The sequence below is a fragment of the Lissotriton helveticus genome, chromosome 7 (assembly GCF_964261635.1).
Source record: "Lissotriton helveticus chromosome 7, aLisHel1.1, whole genome shotgun sequence".
In the NCBI taxonomy this organism is placed as follows: Eukaryota; Metazoa; Chordata; class Amphibia; order Caudata; family Salamandridae; genus Lissotriton; species Lissotriton helveticus.
The window spans coordinates 1,861,450,081-1,861,475,634 of NC_136068.1; the positions used below are offsets into that span (position 1 = coordinate 1,861,450,081).

Below are 25,554 nucleotides of genomic sequence, written 5' to 3' on the forward strand. Positions count from 1 at the left end.
TGCCTCCGCCAGGGTGGCGGTTGCCACCGCCACCCTGGCGGAGGCAATCCGCCCAACATCCTAATGGGGCCCATAGTGTTGGGAGTCCCACAGGCCAAATTACAATGCGGCCGCCACTATGGCTGGCGCATTGCACATGCTTTCCATGGAGCGGGTGCTGCTGGCTGCAGCACCCGCAGCAATGGAAAAAAAAAAAGGGATGTGTAACACATCCCTGTACTCCCTGACAGGCACCATTGTGGTGCCTGTCACTTGGAACAGGGATGTTTTGGGGGCACCACAGGTGCCCCCCCTACACCCAATATCAAGGGCCCAGGATGAAGAGGGGCCCGCTGTGGGGCCCCAATGTCCATCCCCGACAGTCTTTCCATGGCAGATTCTAGCAGTGGAAGACTACATATAGTTATATTACACAGCATACTGAGACACACATGAGCCTCCTGAGGCACAGGGCTGCATGGCGTTGCATGAAGACCTGCGAGTGAGGTTTAAAATAGGTTACCCACACGGATATAGGTGACACTAAGTCAACTAACTTACAGTCATCCGCAGCGTGTGTTGGCATTTACGGAGACGCGCAGACGATTGCTACACGTTGAGACACTCGGCATTAGCATATAAAGGACGCACGAGCATGGACACAATCCATGCACAGACACTCGCTCGTGCCTTACTGAACTAATTGTAACAGTCGGTGCACAATTTCTGCACGTCGAGCGATTCTGCAACAGTATGGAAAGGGTGCACAATGAGGTATACAGATAGTCCCCGCACTAACAATCTCTGTTGCCTTACTGAATAAATGAAGCAGTCAGATTGCGCCGAATGGGAACGCTCCACGGTTTTATCTGGGTAAACCAGCACAGAATGTGCACACAATGACTTGCATGAACACAATCCACCATACAAAGGGACAATGGTTTACATTAGCACAACTAATTAGTGTGCTTGTCCATAGTTAGAACAGTGAACATTACATAACTTTTTTGAGGATTTATGCATCGTATGCTGGACTTTTGCAGAATATACGTACAGGCAGATTGTTACATGTCAGTTTTCGTTGGTGAGTTTGGAATCATGACTTGGGATTAGTGGTTGACTCGGATGAGTTTAAACCACAGATATTGGACTGTTCATTTAGTGGAAATATATTGATAATGGGCTTTGGTTTCTACCTCCCAATATTGCAGGGACTAAGTCAGCCGACAATTGTCCAGAGGAGACCCCGAAACTCAACAGGGGTTGAAACTTCAACATTTGTTTCACTTGGTTGCTTTGACTATTGATTAGTCGGCATGCTGTGATGTGATACCCGCATTTCTTTATCATCCGTACATAGAACCAGTGAACTTTTTATTTTGTATCTTTTGTGTATATATTGTATATGTTCTTCATATTAGAGCACTGCGTTACCTGCACTTATGTTATTAATTATAGTGTCATTTGCATTTGAAAAGAAATATTATCCGACAAATAATACAGAAAAATAACCCCAGAAACCATTGTCCTCATTTTTAAAAAAAAACATTGTTTCATTTCCTGTTTACATTAGAAAACTCAAAGCGTGTAGATACCGCTTAAAATGTATGAGTGAATACATGGAATGCGAGCTTCCACAAATGAAGGTAGAGGGGGACTCATGGTTTTGAAAAGAGGCCCACGGCGGACGTTGTTTGCATATAAGTATTAGTAACCCTGGTCCAAGTGGGCATACAAGGTGTTGTCCTTCTGATAATGTATGGTTATAGTAAGGGAACATCACACTGTAAAAGTATCTTTGTCACTTTATTTCCACTTCCCTGTGCGACCGGTGAATATAGGGTGAGAAAGGACTTGTGTTGCAGGGATTCTGCTCATACACAGAACTGTGCACAGAGACCCAGGACATCAGTGAATTTTGGTGGACCGAAAAACTCACCTCTGTACCTATAACCCCCTAACCGACTAGCATCTGTGTCTCATTAGCTCTTCATCCTATAGCAAAGTTACCAATGATTAGACAACTCAGAACATGCGACTTAGGTTACTCTCAGGAATGGTGGTAATCAAGAACACTCTTTCATTTTATTCTCATACTAGTCCACAACATGGGTAAAAAGAGACACGATCCAGATTAAAATGTTTATTTTAACGACGTACTCTAAGATGCAGTATTTTTGCTAACATAAGCAGGCATATAATTAAAAAATAATACAATCAGCATTGCAACAATTCCATAAAACACAAGAGGAGAAATCATATTGTAATGATAGTGGAAAGAGGTCCTATAGTGCCTTGTATGCCACTCTCCCTAGCTGGGAGCTATATTTTATATAATATTAGAAGGACTCTTAGGCTTGAATGGGAACCCCATACCTCCAAGATCAGTAGAGATGAATCACAACAGGATCTACAAAAAGCTCTCTCTCTCTGGAAATGGATTTTCTCCAAGTGTTCTAAATCATGCATGCAGGGCAATATTCAAGGCGACAGAGTTTCAGCTAGCTGCAGCCAGGGGCGTAACACTGGCTCCCACAGCCCACACGGTGTGGAGGGGCCTGAAGCTCCAGGGGGCCCCCTCGGCACTGCACTCTGTCCGGAGAGCTCCTAATTGAGCCCGGGGGGGGCCCCTCTACATACCTTGCAGGGAGGCCCCCTCAATTTTCGTTATGCCAGTGGCTGCAGCTGCGTACATGTTGTGTCTAGAGCATGAGCCGATCAGCCCGAACAACACCTAACATTGTTATGATAACCTTGGAGGCTTCAGTACTCACTGTGCAGACTCAGGTCGAGATGTAAGTCTAGGGATACCAAAAACAAGCCATTCTTATGTGGAAAAATTAATGCAGCCTAACATACAACAACAGTTACATGTAGTGTCATTTGCAAAAGCAGCAAAAAGGTAAAATGGTGTTTAAACTTCTAATAAGCCTATGCTTACATAGCAATGTGCGCAAGCACGGCCCTACCTTCACTACACTATAATCCCATCAGAGAGGTCCAGTTATGAGGCAATGTGAAACACTTCATGGTACAGGCACATTACGAGCAGCACTGATGTTCATGGCCACTGTCTGTTACTTTGTAGTCTATTTGTTACACTTGTTTTCCATAGGTAGCAGTCATATCACCTTTAAGGCAATACATTGGAATAACTGCACCTGTCTAACTAGTCTTGTCTGGTTGTGTCTCCCTCCAGGGTGGTCTTAGCACCACTGATGAGATGTGCCTTGCCTTCCTGGTCTACTACCCCAGAAACGACATCACTTTTTGCGTGAGCATCCCAGATTACTTACCTGTTTCATCATTCCTTGGCTTCGACATCACCAAGTATGTGTATATTCTCAACTTGTATCTAATGTAAATATATAAATGAGCTCCTGTTAATTCTCATTTTGCCAAGTCCAAATCTTCCAGTCAAGCTCTTTGATCTGTGCGGTGTAGCCCCTTCTCAGAGACAGGTTATGCTGTAGCCCCCTGTTAGAACTAGGGGTCTCTAGTTGGCAGAGGTAGGTACCACTGTCCAAATAGGGACCGTTGCTTCTAGTCAGGGTAAGGAGGATACATCTTTAGATAACCCCTGCTCACCCCCTTGGTAGCTTGGCACGAGCAGTAAAGGCTTATCAAAGGCAATGTGTAAAGTATTTGTACCAACACTCACAGTAACACAGTGAAAACACCACAAACTGACACCACAACAGTTTAGAAAATTAAAGGTATTTTAATCTAAACTACACAAGACCAAAACAACAAAAATCCAACATACACAGTTCAAGAATATGGTTTCAAAAGACTTCTTAAAGTTGGGATAAAATAATCCTCAGTTGCATGAAAAGTTCACAGTTGCGTCACGTTTAGCCAACAGTACCTTTAAATGCGACAAAGTTCCAAAACAGAAACTGGTGCGGTGGAAATCAAGTGATGCATCACTCCTGAGACCTTGGGGAGGTGATGCGACAGCCCCGCTGGATGTAGCGGGCGTGATGCGTTGACTCCAGTTTGTGTGGGGGGGGATGCGAAACCTTGTGTGGATTACGGTGCGGAGGTTCCGTAGTGAAAAAGGTTGCAAAGGCACGACGCGATGATCTTTGGAGTTTCGACGATCTCCGGGGCGATGATGCGCGGACCAGCAGTGATCTTCCTCTTGCAGCTCCTCAATGCGATGGCTCTGCGACAACACTCGCAGCGACTTGATGCGGTCCGCAAGCAAGCGGTGCGACGATCTCACCCAGCGACGACAGGCTCTTCGACGATATTAGCAGCGATGGTAATCTTCCCGCACCAGTCTGGTGCATCCCGCAAACGAAGGATGCGATGGCTCTGGGAGCAGCAACAGGCGCTGTGACGAAAGCGTTCGTAGCGGCGGGAATTTCCTCGCATTGCCGGAGATGCGCTCCGCAAGCGAGCGATGCAACAAAACTTGCAGAAAGTCTTTAGCTTGGTTTTCAGCTTCCCAACACAGGTACAACTTCCAGATGCACCACAACTGGCCCAAGCAGTCTAGGAAGGACAGAACTCTCTCAGCAGAGTTCGGGGAAGCTGGGGTGAAGTCCTTTTGTTCCTGGGACTTCTTAACAGGGAGCCAGCTCTTCTCAGGCCCTTGGAGATTCCTTCAAGCAAGGGGACATAGCACAAAGCAAAGTCCTTCCCCTCTCCTTGGCTGCTGTTGGGGGCGGGCACAGTCCTATTCAGGTCCCAGGTGCAACTCCTCCCTCCCATCTAGAAGCAGATCTCTCTATTCACCACTGGGCGGACTCATTCTGTCTCCTGGAATCCCCAGCCCTGTCACTCACAAACCAGACAGTCAATTCACAAACCAGCCAAGGCACACAGAAAGGTCAGACAAAAGAACAGCTACTTTCTAAAAGTATGGGCAAGATAGCCTTACAATAGTGAAAAACAGAAATGGCTGTAATTGACTACCACAGCATGTCACCTGCACAAGTACATGCGCTACCTGTCACATACACTGCACCCTGCCCAAGGGGGTACCTTGGGCCTTCCATAGGGGTGACCAATGTGCACAGAAAGGGAAGGGTTAGGCCTGGTCAGTGGGGACACTGACCAGGAGGACATGGCAGTTCACAGACTGCACACAGGCACTGCGGTGGCAGGCCTGAGACACCATATTAGGGCTACTCATGTGGGTGGCACAATCAGTGCTGCAGGCCCACTAGTAGCATTTGTATCACCAGCCCTGGCACACTCAGTGCACTTTACTAGGGACTTCTGGGGGATACAAATATGCCAATCATGGATAACCAGTTACAATCACAATTTATACAGAGAGCATATGCACTTTAGCACTGATCAGCAGTGATAAAATGCACAGAGTCCTATTGCCAACCACCACGAGTCAGGAAAAATAAGGGAAGAAGAAGCATAAAGTTTGGGGATAACCCTGCAAAAAGAGCCATTTCCAACACAACCCCCTTCCAACCTAAAACCAGGGTAGACCAAACGATACCTCGATGGGATTCCCTGCTTAAGGCGATAGAACACGGAAACTGGCCCAAACAGCAGGGTACTATTCCTGTTCTACGCCTTCCTGAACCCAGTTGGATCACTCTATCCATACTCTCAGGGTCCACCACGCCAATCCATGTGGAATCCTTCTCCTCACCTGTGGACACCACCTGTGCAGCACCGAATCTTAATTTACTCACAGGTATGTCCCACCAAACAGACAGCAAGCCACAGTGGCCACCAACAGTGGTCAGGGATGGGACCCAGGCCGTATGCCTCTCAGGGCTCTCAAACCCTTATGGCCCAGAGGGTGGGGGGAAGTAGCCCCAGGTGCTTGGCACCCTTTATCCACTCTCCCTCCTGTCAGGTCAGACCTGACATCCTGGCACCAGTCCCGGACCTGTATCTGGCTTCTGGACAGGAGGCTGGGGTGTGCTTCCCCACACCAGGGCCTCCTCTTCATTGGGGATCTGTACCCTCCCACCTGGAGTGGTACCCTGTTCTAGAATAGTCAGTGCACCTGTGGCAGGTGTCCTGCACCATTTACCCACCAGTTCAGGGGTTCTATCCTGCAACTGGTATTCCAGGGCAGGGGGACACCCTGGACCTGGCTCTCAAACCTAGGCTCCAAAGCCTCCAGGTCAGACAACACCTGGACCTGGCTTCCCCACCCAGGGACTAACCCCTGCAGTAGAACACTTGCCCGGCACACCAGGGCTTCACTCACAGATGTGCCCACACTGGTAGGCAGTACCCAGCTGACCAACACAACGGTGTGGCCCAGTCCACCCCAGGGTTTGACTTCTGCCCCCCTTCCAGGGGCAACCCTGTCCACCAGAACAACCAGCCACAGGGGCCACTGACAGCTATCAGTGATGAGAGCCAGGCCGCATGCCTGTCAGGCCTCTCTAGCCTCTGTGGCATCAGTGAGTGGGGGGCAGTAGGCCCAAGTGCCTGGCACCTTCCTTCCGCTCTCCCTCTTGCCAAGTCAGGAAGGTAATCCTGACACTGGCCCGCCAGCCCAGGGTCTGTACCCTCAGGTTGACTAGGGGTCCACGCCGAGGCTATCCTCTCCCTACCCCACCTTCTGAGTTCTTGCACTCTCCTCCCAGCAGAGACACCCTCCGAACACAACTCTCCTACCAGTTCAGGACCTCCCTCGAGCAACTGGTCTCCCAACCTAGGGTTTAAAACCTCAGGTTGCACCGAGGTCAGAGGAGAGGACTCCCTCCCTCTGCACCCCCTTCCAGAGTGCTGCACCCTCCCTACTGGAGGGATACTCCTGGAAGCCAAACTGGTCAGGACACTGGTTACAGATGTCCTTCCTTCCAGGTCAGGCAGATCCTGAACCTGGTCTCCCAACCCAGGGACCAATACCTGCGGTTGTGCACTTGCCTGGCACGCCAGGACTTCTGGGGACTCACACAGTACTCCCTTGAGGGTGACACATGACTCATGTGTCCTGTTCCAGTCTGCCAGGGTGAGGTCGGCGGAGCGGATGTTCCTGTTGGGTACATGGAAGGAGACTCTTTCGTTGAGGTATTTGGGTCCGATGTTGTGAAGGGACTTTCAGGTGTGGGTGAGTAACTTAAAGGTTACTCTCTTCTCAATGGGTAGCCAGTGGAGGTCTCGTAGGTGCTGGGTTATGTGCTTGTGTCGCAAGGTTCTGAGGACGGGTTTGACTGCGGTGTTCTGGATGGTTTGGAGCTTGTGAAGCAGGGTTTTGTTGATTCTGGCGTAGAGGGCGTTACTGTAGTCCAGTCTGCTGATTATGAGTGTGTGGGTGGTGGTCTTTCTTCATTTGGGGAGATTCACTTGAAGGTCTTGCAGAGGGAGTTGAAACAGGTGGAGTTTACAGCGTTGATCTGGTGGGTCAAGGTGAGAGAGGAGTCAAGAATTATGCTGAGGTTTCGGGCAGGGTCGGCCAGGGTGGGTGGGTTTCTGAGGGCCGGGGGCCACCAGGAGCTGTCCCACACAGTGGAGGAGGGTCCAAGGATGAAGGCCTCAGTCTTCTCCAAGTTCATTTTTAGGCAACTGTAGCTCATTCAGGGTACAATGTCTTTCATTCCTTCTTGGAAGCTGGAACTGGTGTTTTCAGGGTCTTTTGCGAGAGAGAGGATGAGCTGGGTGTCGTTTGCATATGCTGAGCCCATGCTGTCTGATGATAGAGGCAAGGGGGGCCATGTAGATGTTGAAGAGTGTGGGGCTGAGCGAGGATACTTATGGCACTCCACAGTTGATCTCTTTAGATTCGGAGAAGAAGGGAGGGAGTCTGATCCTTTGAGTTCTGCCAGAGAGAAAGGAGCGGATCCAGTCGAGGGCGGTTCCTTGTATTCTGGTGTCTTGGAGTCTGGCTGCAAGAGTGCGGTGGGAGACGGTGTCGAAGGCTGGAGAAAGGACTAGTAGGATAAGGGACGCAGTGTGGTCCTGTTCAAGTATCATGTGGATGTCATCGGTGGGGCCGCAAGGAGGGTGATCTCAGTGCTGTGGTTGCTGCGGAAACCGGACTGGGAGGGGTCGAGGATGGAGTTCTCCTCGATGAAGGTGGTCAGCTGGGCATTGATGAATCTCTCTGTGGCTTTGGCTGCAAAGGGAAGGAGGGAGATGGGCAGGTAGTTTTTCAGGTCCATTGGGTTGGCCGAGGGTTTCTTGAGTAGGGGCTTGACCTCTGCCTGCTTCCAATCATTGGGTAAGATGCTGGAATCGAGGGAGGCATTGATGGTCCGGCCTAATTTGGGTGCTATGGCGATGGCGGCTCTGTGGTAGATTAGCGGTGAGCAGGGGTCCATAGGGGCTCCTGAGTGGGTGCTTTTCATGATCGTGGTGGTGTCTTCTGTGGTGGCAGTCTTCCAAGTGGTGATGGTCGGCTGGATGTTGGATGTGGGGAGGTTGGTTGGTTCCGGCGTCTGTTTGCTGAAGTTGTTATAGAGGGCCTTGATTTTCAGGTGGAAGTAGGTGATGAGCTTGTTGCAGAGGTCCTGAGAGGGTGTAATATCTGTGGCTTCACTGGGGGGTTTGGTGAATTGCTGTACGACATTGAAGAGTTCTTTTGCATTGCTTGCGTTGGTGTGGATTTTGTTCTTGATGAAGGTCCGTTTGGTGGCTTTTATGCGCTGGTGGTATTCATTCATGGCGTTCCTGTAGTTGTTCTGGTCTTTGGGGGGTTTCCTGTGCCGCCAGAGCTTCTCGAGGCATCTGCAGGAGCGTCTTGCTTCTTGGAGGTCAGTAGTGAACCACGCTGCCTTCAGGGGGTGCTGTTTATCAGAGTGGCGGAGGGGTGCGAGCTTGTCAGCACAGCCCGAGATCCAGCGGTGGAGTTCTTTGGCTGCGGAGTATGAGTCAGTCATGGCAGGGGGAGGTCATTGAGGAGGGTGGTGTTGAGGTGTTTCTTCGTTATCTTGCTCCAGTTCCTCCGAGGTGGCTGTGGGACCGGTTTGGGTGTTGTGGTGGAGCTGAAGGTGAAGTGTATGCGTTGATGGTCCATCCATGCCGGCTGCCTGGTGTGGCGGAAGTTGATGTTTGTCACTCCTGCGAAGATGGGGTCGAGGGTATGTCCGGCTCAGTGGGTAGCTGTGGTGATAAGCTGCTTCAGTCTGAGGGTGTCGAGGTTGTCAAGGAGGGTGGTGGAGTCGGGGTCGCTGCAGTTGTAGAGTTGGAAGTTCAGGTCTCTGATGAGAATGTAGTACATGGAGGCGATGCAGTAGGGTGCGACAAGGTCGGCTATGGTGGTGGTGGAAAAGGCGGGAGAACCGGAGGGTCTGTAGATGAGGGTCCCGCGCAGCATGGTTCTCGGGGTCATTTGGATTTGAAAGTGGAGGTGCTCTGTGTTGGAGATGGGGGTCACTCGTGCTGGAAAGGGAGAGTCGGTGGGAGCTCTTGTGTGCGATGGCGATGGGCAGGGGGGCGGTCCTTTCTCTGGATCTTGTATCCGTCGGGGATGGCGGTGGCGATGTCCATGTTTCCATGAAGAAGGCGACGTCTGGGGCAAAGGTGTCAAGCAGGTCCCAGATCTCCGTGGCGTGTCTGTGATGGGAACGCATGTTGAGGAGAATGCATATCAGGGCTTCGGTGGTCCAGGCGTCTGGCATGGGTTCTGCGTTCGTCGGGGGGCTGTTGATGGTGAAAGAAAGTCAGCGGTGTTGGCAGGAGAGCTGACCGTGGGTGGTGTTTGGCATCGATCTGTGGCAGTTGTTTTCTCTACCGGGTTTGAGTGCGAGGAGGGCTGCGGGGGTATCGCGGTGGGGGGTCTTAGGTCCAGTGTTCCTGGCACTGGCCGTCGACGGGTCGCGACAGGCACAGACGGGCAGCGGCTGCATGAAATAGGGGAGGGGGTGGGACGAGGTGCTTGGAGGCGGAAGCGGGGGCTGTCCAGGGGGTGTGGCCGCAGGGGCGACAGCGTTGGGAAAACTGGCTGAGAATCAGGCTACAATTATTATAATTTAAAAACTGGTGAAATTAAGCGGGTTAAAAAAAATTAAACCAGGGTGAGCAGGGCAGAGCGCTGAGGCAGGCAGGGATCAGGCAGGAGGAAATAATGCAACCTGTGCGAACCCTGACCAGGAGGAGGTCTCGCTGCTGCGGTGCGTCAAGAACACTGCAGAGCTGCTGGGGAGAGAGTTGACCCAGAACTAAGGTCAGGGTTTTACACGCGCTCCGCCGCGGTGGCTGCCATGAAATAGGGGAGGGGGAAGGGATGAGGTGCTGGGAGGTGGGGGCTGTCCAGGTGGGAGGGGCCACAAGTGCAGCAGCGGCAGGAAAACCGACTGAGAATCAGGCAATAATTAAGATAATTTAAAAACTGGTGAAATTCAGAAGGCTAAAATGAAAATAAAACCAGGGTAAGCAGGGAAGAGTGCTGAGGCAGGCAGGGATCAGGCAGGAGGGAATCTGGCAGCCGGTGCAAACCGTCTCACTGCTGCGGCATATCGAGAGCACTGTGGAGCTGCCAGGGAGGGAGTTGACACAAACCGAAGGTCAGGGTTTCACTTGCGCTCCCCCGCAGAGGCTGACATGAAATAGGGGAGGGGGTGGGACGAGGTGCTAACATGACACCATTAAATAAATGTTTAATTATTAGCAGTACAAATGTAATTTTACTAAAATAAATGAGCAGGTGAGGCACTGGAGGTGCTTAGAATAACTGAACAAAGAAGTAAATATTTTAGACTTCTTATGTACAAGTAATTGAACTTTGTGTAAGAGAGTTAAGTTATGTTATGTTATGTTATGTTATGTTATGGAAACTTATATCGCGCACAGCTGCTCCAGCGAAGGAGCGTCCTGGCGCTTGACAAGGTAGACAACACAACACAACTAAAGAGGCAACAGAATAAAAGGGCCAAGAACTAAGGAAATAAGAATGTCTTAATGGCCCTACGAAAAGACAAAAGATCATCCAGGGCACGGATCTTTAAAGGTAGGGAGTTCCACAGGGCCGCAGCACGCACTTGAAATGAGCGGCCTCCAGCTCGACTAAGCTTGAACCGGGGGACTACTGCAAGTTCATGGCCCAAGGAACGTAAGGCGCGGGCAGGAACTTAAGGAGACAAAAGATTCATAAGAATCTGGGCAGAGGAGCCCTTCAGGATGTTATAAGAGAGACAGAGCACTTTGAATTGAATTCTCTGCTTAACCGGCAGCCAATGAAGAGAGCGCAGGGTGTTGGCAACAGAACAAAACCTGGGCAGACCCACCACTGCTCTGGCTGCCGCGTTCTGCACCCGTTGTAGACGAGTGATTTCGGCCTGGTTGACCCCTACCAGGAGGGAGCTGGCGTAGTCAAGCCGAGAGATCACCGTCGCCTGCACCACTAACTGCCTGGTCGACGCGTCAAAGAATTTCAAAACTGGTCTTAAACCACGCAGGATGCCAAAACAGCAAGCAGCAGTTCTCTTAGTGTGGCAAACAAAGCTGAGGGCAGGATCTAACCACACTCCGAGATATTTTAGCTCTGTTACCGGGATCGGGGTGGGCCCAAGTTCAGGAGGCCACCACATATCGCCCCAGAGTTCCGCCTGCTTGCCGATGATCATGATCTCAGTTTTTTTTGCGTTCAACTGGAGACAGTTGGAATTCATCCAGCTGGCAACCGCCTTAAGTCCATTCTGAAACCTTGGGGCATCCAGGCGAGAATCCCCGCTGAGCGTGACCGCCAGCTGAGTGTCGTCAGCATATGAGACCACAGTCATGCCCCACTACTTGACGACATCAGCCAGCGGCCTCACGTAGAGGTTGAACAATGTGGGGCTCAGCGAAGATCCCTGGGGGACCCCAAAGTCCAGAGGATGAAATTTGGACTGGTGGGGCGGAATAGCCACGCAAAAGGATTGATCGGTAAGAAAAGAGCGGAACCACTTAAGGGCGGGCCCGACGATGCCAGCTTCCTCAAGGCGCTGAAGAAGAATCCTGTGCGAAACGGTGTCAAAGGCGGTGCTAAGATCTAATGAAACAAGCGCCGCCGTTTGACCCGAATCTAGCACAGTGCGCAGGTGTTCTACCATAAAGAGGAGGGCTGTCTCCGTGCTGTGACCAGCACGGAAACCGTTCTGCGTAAAATCCAAAATATTGGCTAGCAGAAGATGGTCAGAAAGGGTCAGGTTCACATGGGCCTCCGCTACCTTCGCAGGCCACAGAAGAAGCGATATCGGACGATAATTCTCGGGTTTACGAGGATCGAGAGAAGGCTTCTTCAGGATGGGAGTGACCACCGCCTGCTTTCACTTGGTAGGGACCATACCTGAAGCAAACGAGAGATTGATCAAAGAACAGACCGGTAGAAGATCAAAAGATGACGGATCCCTAAACAAAGCCGGTCTTAGTGGATCTGCCGGGGAACCAGACTTAATTTGCTGGGCCAGTTTATTGAAACTGTCAGGTAGCAGGCAGGGAAAAGTATGCAAAACGTGCTCTTGAGAACTAAGGGAGACTCCACCATACGGCCTAGCAGTAGGAAAGGCACGATAAATAACTTGGACTTTCTCAAGAAAGAAGGCCGCCAGGGTCTCACAATGTTAAATTGGAACAAGTTTCCTTCACAGAGGCCTTTTTTGCCATCAGATCTTTAAGAGCCTTGAAGATGGTTTTAGACGGATTCGAGCTATTGCAGAATTCAAGAGCATAGAACGCCACACGAGCTCTGCAGACAGCGCGATGTTAAGATTTGATGGTGGTGAGATACGAGGCTTTTTTACTGGTATCATATGTTTTCCGCCAATCTCTTTCTGCGCGTCTGCGCGTACTTTTTAGCGCACGAAGGGATCCATCATACCAAGGGCTAGGGTCCCTTGATCCACATTTACCCAGAGTCACCGGAATGAGGGAATCGAGGGCCCGAGCGACCCACTTACAGAAGAGGTCATAGCCCGTTTCCACATTATCTGACTGGTCCAACGGGTCCTCAGACAGAATGCTGTAAAACTCCTCTAACTTGAGTTTATTCCAGTGTCGTCTAGGGACAACTCTAGCCATAGGTTTAGGAGGGTGCTCATACACTGGGCACTGAATCGTCACCAGGAAATGGTCCGTCCAGGCCAGGGGGGTAGAAGTTATAACCCTGGCCTCTGCTAGATTCGTAATGAAAGGGTCCAGGGTATGACCTCCTACATGAGTGGGGTATGTAACCAATTGAGACAATTGAAAGGCCTCCAAATCAGCCAAAGTACTACTGACAGCCGGGGCGGTCAGATTATCGAAATGGAGATTCAAATCCCCGAGAATGGAAAAATTAGCGCATCCTACAGCCAGCGTGCTAATGGCATCTGGAAGTGCCTCCCTAAACGCCACGTCACTACCTGGAGGGCGATAGATCAACATGCCAGAAAGAGAGAAGTGGGGGCTTATGGCGATTTTAAACTAGGCACTTTCGCAGCCAATGATTTTTAGGCCCCTCCAATCACAGGGATAGCAGGACCTAACAGCAAGCGCTATTCCCCCACCTCTAGTGGAGCGATTAAGCGTGTACACCGAGTACTCAGAGGGGAAAGCCAAATTGATGATAGCCGTGTCAGCCTCCTGCAACCAGGTCTCAATAATACAGAAGATATCGGGTGACTCATCCTTGATCAGATCATGGATAGCATGGTAGTGTTTGACCAGCGACCTAACATTCAAGTTCCAAATCTTAAGCTCACGCAAGTGGCATTTACTTCTAGCGGTTGATACCTTACCCATACAACGGGACAAAGCGGGAGTACCGAGCGACCACCTACCGCAATCACACTGGTAGGGGCCACACAAAGGAATCACCGGAGCCGCATTACACTTGAAGACTTGCTGTCTAATGGAAAATAAATTGTCCCTCGAGTAGCAGATCATCATATCCACCACTGAGGCTAAAGATAGAGGTCCTGCCCTGTCCAACGCGTCCTTAACGCGGACGGGCGCAGACGGGTGGGACTCTGGCGCGACTCAGGTGCAGAGAAGGCGCGCCCGCTATGCGAACCCGCTGCGCTACGTAGGGAGCATTAAGTAGGCGTCCCTCTATTCATCCAGCACGCTAGAGCGCTCGCAGATGATGCCCCCAATTCAATCCACACCACTCAGAAATGGCGCCTAAAAGAGATCCCCGCCCCCGGAACCGGACCCGCTCAAAAAGCGGAGAGTTAGCCGATTAAAGTGAGAGTGAGGGGAGAAATAATTCCCTAGTTAAAATCAGGGGAAAAATAACAAAAATAAACAGAGATAATAAACAGGTCGTTTTAAAATAGCGATGCAGCATATGAAGCGCGAAGCGCAGAGCAGCGTTCTGATACCTTGTCAGGGCTGTCTCCAGGGCTGCTCGCCTTAAGTAGGCATCCCTCTATTCATCCAGCACGCTAGAGCGCTCGCAGGTGATGCCCCCAATTCAATCCACACCACTCAGAAATGGCGCCTAAAAGAGATCCCCGCCCCCGGAACCGGACCCGCTCAAAAAGCGGTGAGTAAGCCGATTAAAGTGAGAGTGAGGGGAGAAATAATTCCCTAGTTAAAATCAGGGGAAAAATAACAAAAATAAACAGAGATAATAAACAGGTCGTTTTAAAATAGCGATGCAGCATATGAAGCGCGAAGCGCCGAGCAGCATTCTGATACCTTGTCAGGGCTGTCTCCAGGGCTGCTCGCCTTAAGTAGGCGTCCCTCTATTCATCCAGCACGCTAGAGCGCTCGCAGGTGATGCCCCCAATTCAATCCACACCACTCAGAAATGGCGCCTAAAAGAGATCCCCGGAACCGGACCCGCTCAAAAAGCGGTGAGTAAGCCGATTAAAGTGAGAGTGAGGGGAGAAATAATTCCTTAGTTAAAATCAGGGGAAAAATAACAAAAATAAACAGAGATAATAAACAGGTCGTTTTAAAATAGCGATGCAGCATATGAAGCGCGAAGCGCAGAGCAGCGTTCTGATACCTTGTCAGGGCTGTGTCCAGGGCTGCTCGCCTTAAGTAGGCGTCCCTCTATTCATCCAGCACGCTAGAGCGCTCGCAGGTGATGCCCCCAATTCAATCCACACCACTCAGAAATGGCGCCTAAAAGAGATCCCCGCCCCCGGAACCGGACCCGCTCAAAAAGCGGTGAGTAAGCCGATTAAAGTGAGAGTGAGGGGAGAAATAATTCCCTAGTTAAAATCAGGGGAAAAATAACAAAAATAAACAGAGATAATAAACAGGTCGTTTTAAAATAGCGATGCAGAATATGAAGCGCGAAGCGCAGAACAGCGTTCTGATACCTTGTCAGGGCTGTCTCCAGGGCTGCTCGCCTTAAGTAGGCGTCCTTCTATTCATCCTGCACGCTAGAGCGCTCGCAGGTGATGCCCCCAATTCAATCCACACCACTCAGAAATGGCGCCTAAAAGAGATCCCCGCCCCCGGAACCGGACCCGCTCAAAAAGCGGTGAGTAAGCCGATTAAAGTGAGAGTGAGGGGAGAAATAATTCCCTAGTTAAAATCAGGGGAAAAATACCAAAAATAAACAGAGATAATAAACAGGTCGTTTTAAAATAGCGATGCAGCATATGAAGCGCGAAGCGCAGAGCAGCGTTCTGATACCTTGTCAGGGCTGTCTCCAGGGCTGCTCGCCTTAAGTAGGCGTCCCTCTATTCATCCAGCACGCTAGAGCGCTCGCAGGTGATGCCCCCAATTCAATCCACACCACTCAGAAATGGCGCCTAAAAGAGATCCCCGCCCCCCGAACCGGACCCGCTCAAAAAGCGGTGAGTAAGCCGATTAAAGTGAGAGTGAGGGGAGAAATAATTCCTTAGTTAAAATCAGGGGAAAAATAACAAAAATAAACAGTGATAATAAACAGGTCGTTTTAAAATAGCGATGCAGCATATGAAGCGCGAAGCGCAGAGCAGCGTTCTGATACCTTGTCAGGGCTGTCTCCAGGGCTGCTCGCCTTAAGTAGGCGTCCCTCTATTCATCCAGCACGCTAGAGCGCTCGCAGGTGATGCCCCCAATTCAATCCACACCACTCAGAAATGGCGCCTAAAAGAGATCCCCGCCCCCGGAACCGGACCCGCTCAAAAAGCGGTGAGTAAGCCGATTAAAGTGAGAGTGAGGGGAGAAATAATTCCCTAGTTAAAATCAGGGGAAAAATAACAAAAATAAACAGAGATAATAAACAGGTCGTTTTAAAATAGCGATGCAGCATATGAAGCGCGAAGCGCAAGCAGCGTTCTGATACCTTGTCAGATAATATGAGTAAGGACTCCATGGTGGAATTAGTGTTACAGGCCCAAAGGCCGTGAATGACAGAACAGTACATATGGGCTGTTTGCCACATGATAAATCACCAGGTTTAGCGGAAATGACATCTTGACCACCAGTGACATCACAGGCTTGGCTATTTGTGCTTCCCGTAGGCTTTCATCAGCCTAATGAGGGGTAGCACCAGTGCTTAATTTGTGCCGGTGCTTGCAGGTGCTCAGCACCTGCACTTTATTGTCAGGGCCAAGGCTATAAATTCTTTTCAGGAGGCAGTGGTGGTGAACGTAATTTTTCAAACAAAATGCAAACTAAGACAGCTTTACTTGTCCCACACCATCTGTGCTGTTTAGCCTCTCACTCTCACCCATTCGTCAACACATGCACTCCTGGCTGGCGGGTGGGCGACTGAATTCTATCTTTTTAAGCTGTCACTAATAAAAACAAGCATTGGCAAAGCCAATAGGTCTTGCCTTTTGGACCTATTGGGTTTGACCATGCTGCTTACAGTGGATACCATGAAGCATCTGTAAAAAAAAATTGCCAGTGTGGTACAGCATAGGGCAAAGTAAATAAATAAAGCAGCTCATAAAGCGAACATGTGTGATGACTTATGTGTGCATAAATGAGCGGGCATATACATGCCTACAAAATGCACAGGTGCCATTTTTTTTATATCTCCAATCCGGAATGGATCAGTAAATAAAAATAACTGCAAGCAAGAATGAGCTTTGGTAAGATGGAGAGGTGGACAACAATTTGATTCCTGCTCCTATAAAGAAATCTTTTTTACTTTTTTTTAAAGAAACCATTTAAGTGTGGATGGCAATGGACGAGCAGGTAATAAAGCAAGATTAGTGGACCAGGTGCGGAGAGAACCACAGAGCAAAAGATTTGCCTTTTCTCTATTTCTGTTCCTGTATAGAAGCTAGTACATCCGCTGAACCCAGAGGACAGGTGTTAACAGCCTCAACATTTTCGTTAACATCATTAGTCAGCTTGGAGAAGGTAGTAGCACGCACGCGCGCTATTCTGCTGATTTATAATCCTCAGCGCTGCTATTATTTTAAAATACCGCTTTTGTATTTGTGTTCATCTAATTTGCATTTGCCCTGTTTTTAAAACCAATCTTTGTCAGCCCTCTCACCTGCACCTTAAATTGGGCCCCCCACCGCGCTTTTCGCGGATCTGTCACACTTTCCCTTCAGCCTTCGTGTTTGGCGCTGGGCGCCATCTTGGGGGTGTTGTGTTGCGAGTGTGCCACCTGTTTGAGCGCTCTAGCGCTCACTTGGAACACAGGTGAGCCCTATTTAAGGCGAGCTAGGCAGCAGCTCTGCCTTGGAGAAGGTAGTAGCACGCACGCGCGCTATTCTGCTGATTTATAATCCTCAGCGCTGCTATTATTTTAAAATACCGCTTTTGTATTTGTGTTCATCTAATTTGCATTTGCCCTGTTTTTAAAACCAATCTTTGTCAGCCCTCTCACCTGCACCTTAAATTGGGCCCCCCACCGCGCTTTTCGCGGATCTGTCACACTTTCCCTTCAGCCTTCGTGTTTGGCGCTGGGCGCCATCTTGGGGGTGTTGTGTTGCGAGTGTGCCACCTGTTTGAGCGCTCTAGCGCTCACTTGGAATACAGGTGAGCCCTATTTAAGGCGAGCTAGGCAGCAGCTCTGCCTTGGAGAAGGTAGTAGCACGCACGCGCGCTATTCTGCTGATTTATAATCCTCAGCGCTGCTATTATTTTAAAATACCGCTTTTGTATTTGTGTTCATCTAATTTGCATTTGCCCTGTTTTTAAAACCAATCTTTGTCAGCCCTCTCACCTGCACCTTAAATTGGGCCCCCCACCGCGCTTTTCGCGGATCTGTCACACTTTCCCTTCAGCCTTCGTGTTTGGCGCTGGGCGCCATCTTGGGGGTGTTGTGTTGCGAGTGTGCCACCTGTTTGAGCGCTCTAGCGCTCACTTGGAACACAGGTGAGCCCTATTTAAGGCGAGCTAGGCAGCAGCTCTGCCTTGGAGAAGGTAGTAGCACGCACGCGCGCTATTCTGCTGATTTATAATCCTCAGCGCTGCTATTATTTTAAAATACCGCTTTTGTATTTGTGTTCATCTAATTTGCATTTGCCCTGTTTTTAAAACCAATCTTTGTCAGCCCTCTCACCTGCACCTTAAATTAGGCCCCCCACCGCGCTTTTCGAGGATCTGTCACACTTTCCCTTCAGCCTTCGTGTTTGGCGCTGGGCGCCATCTTGGGGGTGTTGTGTTGCGAGTGTGCCACCTGTTTGAGCGCTCTAGCGCTCACTTGGAACACAGGTGAGCCCTATTTAAGGCGAGCTAGGCAGCAGCTCTGCCTTGGAGAAGGTAGTAGCACGCACGCGCGCTATTCTGCTGATTTATAATCCTCAGCGCTGCTATTATTTTAAAATACCGCTTTTGTATTTGTGTTCATCTAATTTGCATTTGCCCTGTTTTTAAAACCAATCTTTGTCAGCCCTCTCACCTGCACCTTAAATTGGGCCCCCCACCGCGCTTTTCGCGGATCTGTCACACTTTCCCTTCAGCCTTCGTGTTTGGCGCTGGGCGCCATCTTGGGGGTGTTGTGTTGCGAGTGTGCCACCTGTTTGAGCGCTCTAGCGCTCACTTGGAACACAGGTGAGCCCTATTTAATGCTCGCCTCATGCGCGCAGCGGTGACGCGCAGTGGTAGCGCCGGACTCTCGCCGGAGTCAAGCCAGAGTCCTGCCCGTCTGCGCCCCGGAGGCGGACGGGGCGGCGGTGGGATTCTACCACCAGGGATGTGTCCCCCAGGGACTCCTGTCCTGCATTACTCCCCTTTTGAACTTCGTTCTCTCATCCCTCACGGCTTAGGCTGTCGCACCGTTTTTCCCGGACGTCATCTCGGGAAATCTTGCTGCCCGGGCTGTGGCTGGCGTCCGACCCGCTCGCTCTCTCCACGGCAGATCAATAACACCCTTAGCGTGGACTTTGGTTGCATGCTATTAAACACCAGGTCAGCATGTAAACATGCGCAAGACATCTTTGAGCTGTTAGATATAGAGAAGCCACTATGTCTTATGCTCACGGAGACGTGGTGGGGTGAGTCTTCCAACCCTGATGTCGCCATGGCTATCCCGCCTGATTACAACATTTTCAGGAAGGATAGAGCCAAGGGAAGGGGCGGCGGAGTGGCACTGTTGGTCAGGAAAGGCACTTTGTGCACGATCTTGCCAATAATGGACATCCGAGGCTCGGAGACTCTAGCCTTTTCTATCACTCTATCGCCGCATCAATCCGTCAAGGGACTGCTCGTGTATAGGCCACCTGGCGCACCCGGCACTTTCTTTGAAGATCTGGATTCGGTGCTGGTTGGGCTGGCCCTAAAAGCGGAACACTGTATTGTGGCAGGGGATTTCAACTTTCGGATGGATGATCCGTCCGACCCTGCTGCCATTAAACTTTCTGAGGCGCTTACCCCGCTGGGGCTGATCCCTTATGTACAGGAGCCCACGCATGAGAAGGGGCACACTCTTGACCAGATATTCTCGTCCTCCCCTCTTGAGGACATCAAGATTACTCCCGTCCTATGGTCAGACCATTTCCTTGCCAAATTTGTGATCAAGGGCATAGGTAAACCATTGCCTATCTTGGCATATGAACAGGGTCGTGTCCACAGGGCATATCACCGAGTAACCTCAGAGATGCTGGTTCAGGCAGCAGTACTCCATCCTTGCCCCCTCTCCGGCGATTTGGACAGGGATCTGCAGACCCTGCAGGACTGGCTTCTTGACAGGCTAAATGATCTTGCCCCGGAACTGACATCTCGCCCGACACCGAGAAGGGTCTCTGCGCCTTGGTTTACCGTTGCACTGTCGGCTAAGCGGCAGCAGTGCAAGGTAGCCGAAAGAGCCTGGCGGGCACAATATGATACTGGTGCCAAGCAGACCTACAAAACGGTGGTTAAGGCTTATCACCGGGACATTCGTCTGGAAAAAAAAGCATATTTAGCCAGGAGAATAGAAGCCGCTTCGAACTCCTGTAAGGAGATTTTCTCCATTGTGAGAGAATTCACTTCTTCTTAGTCTAATTCCTCGGACGAGAAGCCATCAGGCACCTGGGCTACGGATCTTGCAGTTTTTTTTACGAGCAAGATTCAACGCATCCAGGAGGCATTCCTGATACCAGTGTCCGCGGTCCAGATTGAACCGGACTTCACCGCATCACCACTGGCTAGGCCAGATGTGACGCTGAGTGTATTTCCACCGATCTCTGCTACCGACTCCTTGGCTCTAGTGGGCAATTTAAAATCAGGCTCACCTCTTGACCCGTGCCCGGCTAAATTTTTAGCGAAAGTGGCGGAGGTGATCAATCCACTGGCCAACCCGCTGTTAAATCTATCATTAAAGCATGGAGTGGTCCCACAAGCTTGGAAACAGGCGATGGTGATCCCCTTGCTTAAAAAGCCTGGCCTTGATCCGAAGGCCCCAGTTAATTATAGGCCCATCTCTCTGTTGCCGGCTCTCACGAAGATTTTGGAGAAACACGTACAAGGTGTGTTGTCCAATTTTCTTGAAACTAACGAGATCCTGCATGCCACCCAATCGGGCTTTCGTCCCCATCTTAGCACAGAGACTGCGCTCCTCGAGGTCTCAGAAACCATTAAAGGGGTTCTGGACTCGGGGGGCAAAGTCATGCTGGTGATGTTAGATCTGTCGGCGGCGTTCGACACCGTTCCCCATGATGGACTTCTCGCCAGACTCTTCGAGATAGGCCTTCGGGGGACGGTGTTCGATTGGTTTTCTTCCTTTCTAGCCGGCCGCCGGCAAACGATCTGGGCGCCGCCGGATTCCGCCGTGATGCCGCCTCTGGGAGTCGGGGTCCCACAGGGCTCTATTTTGAGCCCGACCCTCTTTAACATCATTATGACCCCTCTGGCGGCGCTGGTGGAGTCGTTGGGCGCCCGGATCGTATCCTACGCGGATGACACCCAGCTCCTCTTCTCTTGTACGAGAGGAGGTGACTTTGATGGGGAGAGTATTCGGGATTGCCTTGGGGCTGTTTTTCACTGGTTCCATCTGAACAGCCTCAAGTGCAATTCCGATAAGTCCGAGGTGCTTTTCTTTGGGTGTGATACAGAGCCAGACTGGCAGGCCTGGTGGCCACCGAATATGTTCCCCCCGTCTTGTTCCTCTCAGGTTGCCAAGAATCTGGGGGTCAAGATGGACAATAGGCTAACCTTGAAATCCCAGATCTTGGGGGTGTCGGGCACTTGCTTCGGCATCCTTAGGATGCTGCGGAGGTTTCTGCCCCTGCTTTCCGAGGAGCATAGGAGATTGACAGTCCAGGCTCTGATTGGGTCCAGGTTGGATTATTCCAACATTCTTTACCTGGGCCTACCAGAGTACTTGCTGCAGCGGCTTCAAGTGGTGCAGAATGCCGCTGCTAGGGCAATCTATGGTTTGAACAGGCGTTCCAGTGCGTCGGGCTTGCTAGAAACTCTGCACTGGCTCCCCATCCGCAAGCGGATTGCCTTTAAGGCTCTAACTTTGGCCTATAAAGCTCTTCACAAGGGGGGAGCCAAGTACCTCCAAAAGAGACTGGTCTTTTATCAACCGACCAGGTCTCTGAGGTCGGAATCCCTGTACTTGGCAGTTGTTCCTCGTGTAAAGAAAGCGCGCCTTGGAGGCCGCTCTTTCGGATTGCTGGCGCCACGGCTGTGGAATTCTTTGCCGCTTGCTCTGCGGGGAGCCACTAGCTTGTTGGCCTTTAGAAAAGGCCTTAAAACTTGGCTGTTTACTCAGTAGCCTGTTTATTGTGAGTTTTTGTCTGGCATCTTTGTTTTCTTTCTTTTTATCTGGTGTTATGTTATTATGTTGCAGCGTTTCCTTTCTCCAATAAAGCGCCGGGACACTCTTTTTGAGTAGCCGAGCGCTATATAAATAAATAAATAACATAACATAAATAACATAACATAACAGGGGCCGGTAGTGGCAAGGAAGGTCACCCAGTCCAAGGTTGACGCCTTCTTCCAATCCCTGAAAGCATTCCGGTCCACCATCCTGCTTTGCTCACAGGGTTTATCTGAGGCCTAGTTGAAAAAAATCTGATAATGGTCCATTTTGGCAACATATACTTTCCCAAATGCACAGACTTAGAACTCACCATAGAGTGTTTAAAAACATTGCAGTCTATTTAGACATGACTTCGATAAGTTTCCTATTCCCTCCGAATACAGTTTATCCAAATATCTTTACTCATAAGTTACCTTCAGGTTTAGGCATCAATATGTCATTTTTCCCCCCCAAACGTCATACAGAGGGTCTCACTAAAATGAATATTGTTTTTTTCATATCTGAGAAAAAATGGTAAATATTCAAGGCCAGGTCTTTTGTAGTCCAAGATCAGCAACACAGAACAAGCAATTTACATGGCTACTATTTACATGGCTAACACCATTCTCTAGGTCAGTAATAAAGGACTTTAAAAGGCACGCCTGCTTTATACTTTGTAGAGTAAGGGCTTAAAGTTACTGCTTGATCCCGATAACTTCTCTTGGGACTAGTTGTTAGTAAATAATGGGCTTATGCTCTGTATAGACCATGGATGTCTACCTCACCTTGCTATTCTACTCAAAACTGTCTGCCTATTAGTAGCTATAATGGGACTAGTGATGATGATACGAATAACATCACTGATATAATAAAAGAAAGCACCATGGTAACACTTCAGTATTATGCAATGCAGAATTCCCACAAGTGGAAATCCGGTTCCAAATAGATGATTGTAAAAAACAGGCTCTTGTCTCATTTACATGACAATTCATTCCCAAAAACAATAGCGTAACTAATGCATGCAAACTGATCGGGAATAGAAACAAACAGTTTGTGTGCGGTCAGTGCAATTTACAGTACCTCAAATTCCCCCACCCACAAGAGCCACAGGAATTCCATATTTATGCCACTCTCCTTCACTTACAAAAATGTGAACTCTCATATACTCTCGGGTTTTCTGTATCCCTTGATGTTCTTGTCAGAGAAATTTAGGCTACAACTATTTTTGTGAATCGGACCCAATAATATTTGTTCATAGTGCTTTGCAAGGGCCTTCCTGTAGCTCGGGTTTATGGAGAAACCCGTAGACTTCATTCAACTCCCTTCAGTGAGGATCATGGCTCTCATAGGTGGTTAATTATTCCGTTTTCGCCTCATCAGAATTTGAGGGACTGTTGCTAGGGCTGAAAGGAATGTAGCCAAGGTGATTACAAGGATCAAGTGCGCTCATTTTTTTAGGTGAAAAAATCTTGCTACACCAGCACCACTTATTTAAAAAAGATATACTGTTGCGTTATCACGGGGCCTTTGCGGAAGACTTGAGTAGGGTAGTTGCCGGGTACGTACACCTTCTGGTAAAGTTAACCCTGGCAATCTTTAATTTGCCATTATGGCAGCAAAAATGTACTAAACTCCTTCAACTTAAATTACAGTCGCTATACAGTGAATGCTCAGTAAATAAGCCAAGCCTCAAATCACTCCTTTCATTCATCGGTCTTCAGAGTGCACGTGAAGCTGTGACAACTTTGTCACACATGACAACAGCAATTACAGGAATGAGGCTGTGCATTTTTAATATTGTGTGTAGTGCATTTTGTACTGTTTATTAACCTTCAAATGTCGCGTTTGCTATACATGAAAATGAAACAGGATGGTATCAACATTCAAATTATTTTGGGTCATTGTCTCTTCTTCTATGCACCCTTTCAAACATAGACCTCTTTATAGTATGTTGTCAATTGTTTTCTTTGCTACCTCATTGTGTATTACCTTCATGTTAGTGAGCAAAAGGCACTGTTGTATTTTGGGAACATTATTTTAAGGGCTAAGGCTAAGAGGTGGCAATTGGGTAAGAAATGTTCGGTTTATGCCCATTTACAATGCACTGGTGAGAGTAAATCCCTTTCTAATGACTTGTCCCTCCTTCAGCTCTCCTTTTACTCATCCCAAACCTCCTTTCACTACTATGATTGCCCTAATAACCCTTTCTAGATTCTTCCCTCCTCTCTCCCTCCCTCGACCCATCCCAAACCTCATTTTACTACAATCTCCTACAAAACACTTTCTAGACACTTCCCTCTTGTATCCCTCCATTATCCGATTCAATGAAACTAACAGACTCACAGGTCCATTGCTCAAATTAATATATATTTCCCTGTATTAACCCACCACTAATCTTTTTTGGGTTCCGAAGTAGCATGATACTCACAGAAAAGTGCTATGATGCCTCGTCATGGGTGGAAGCGCTATAAAAATTACAATTACAATTTTGGGTATATTACAGGACTGAATGGTGTGCATAAATTCAGTTACAGCTTGTGCATATGCCAGGGAGGTGCATATTGTGCCTCTGGCAGACTCCAATACATTCTTCATGTGATAGATGCCTTCATAGTGGGCTTGTCCCTCTGAGCTCTATAATGCCATATATCATACTGTATTTTAGTAATAGACTGGTCAGGGGCAGTTTAGGGGCAAGCCTGGTGTAACAGGAATTCTGCGCAAACACAGAACTGTGCACAGAGACTTAGGACCTCAGTGAACTAGGGTGTGCCAAAACTCACCTTAGTACCCAAAATCCCCTACCAGACTAGCAATCAGTTTCACATTAGCTGTTCGTCCTATAGCAAAGAAACCAATGATTAGACAACTTAGAACATGCGACTTAGGACCATCTCAGGAATGGTGGAAAGTGAGAACACTCTTTTGTTATACGTTCATACCAGTCCACAACAGGAGTAAAATAGAGACATGTAAGGTTAAAATGTTTATTTTAACAACGTGATCTCAAGCGCAGTACTTTAATCAACATCAGCATACATATGGATAATAATAATACAGACAGCATGGTTACAATTCCATAAAATACAAAAGGAGGAATCATGTTACAATGATAGTGCAAACAGGTGATAAAAACGCCAATTTTAAACACTCTCCCTATCTACGAACTATGTATTCTAAAACTATAGAAGGTCTCTTGAGCTTTCTTAGGGGGACCCCATTTACCTGTCCGCTCCTTAAGTGTAAATTACATCAGGATCGGATAGTCTCTCTGCATGCCTGGAATCTTCCAAGTGTGTGCAATTCTGGCAAGTGTGCTTTGATAAAGGCGCAAGAATCCTACTCTGCTTGCAGCTGCCAAATTGTTGTGTCTAGAATATGTTACACGGACAAGCCAATAAACAGGCTCGCGTTATGATAACCATGGCGGCTCAGCACTCACTGTACAGACTGGAGATATGATGTATGTCTAGATATGTCGAAAAACAACCCTTTTCCCATGTATAGACATTCATCCAAGCTAAGGTAGCAAAAACAGCTAAGCAGTGTCATGTGCAAAAACAGCAAAAGGGAAAAATGGCGTTTAAACTTCGAACAAGCCA

General features: G+C 49.0%; 1 protein-coding gene across 1 annotated transcript in view; it reads left to right on the forward strand.

Moving 5' to 3' along the window:
* LOC144770841 (DBH-like monooxygenase protein 2) overlaps positions 1–25,554 on the forward strand; it is a 323,758-nt gene that overhangs the window by 196,835 nt on the left and 101,369 nt on the right. Inside the window, exon 10 of the mRNA XM_078655624.1 lies at positions 3,179–3,309. Coding sequence (XP_078511750.1) covers positions 3,179–3,309 — 131 coding nt within the window. The remainder of the gene's footprint in view (positions 1–3,178; positions 3,310–25,554) is intronic.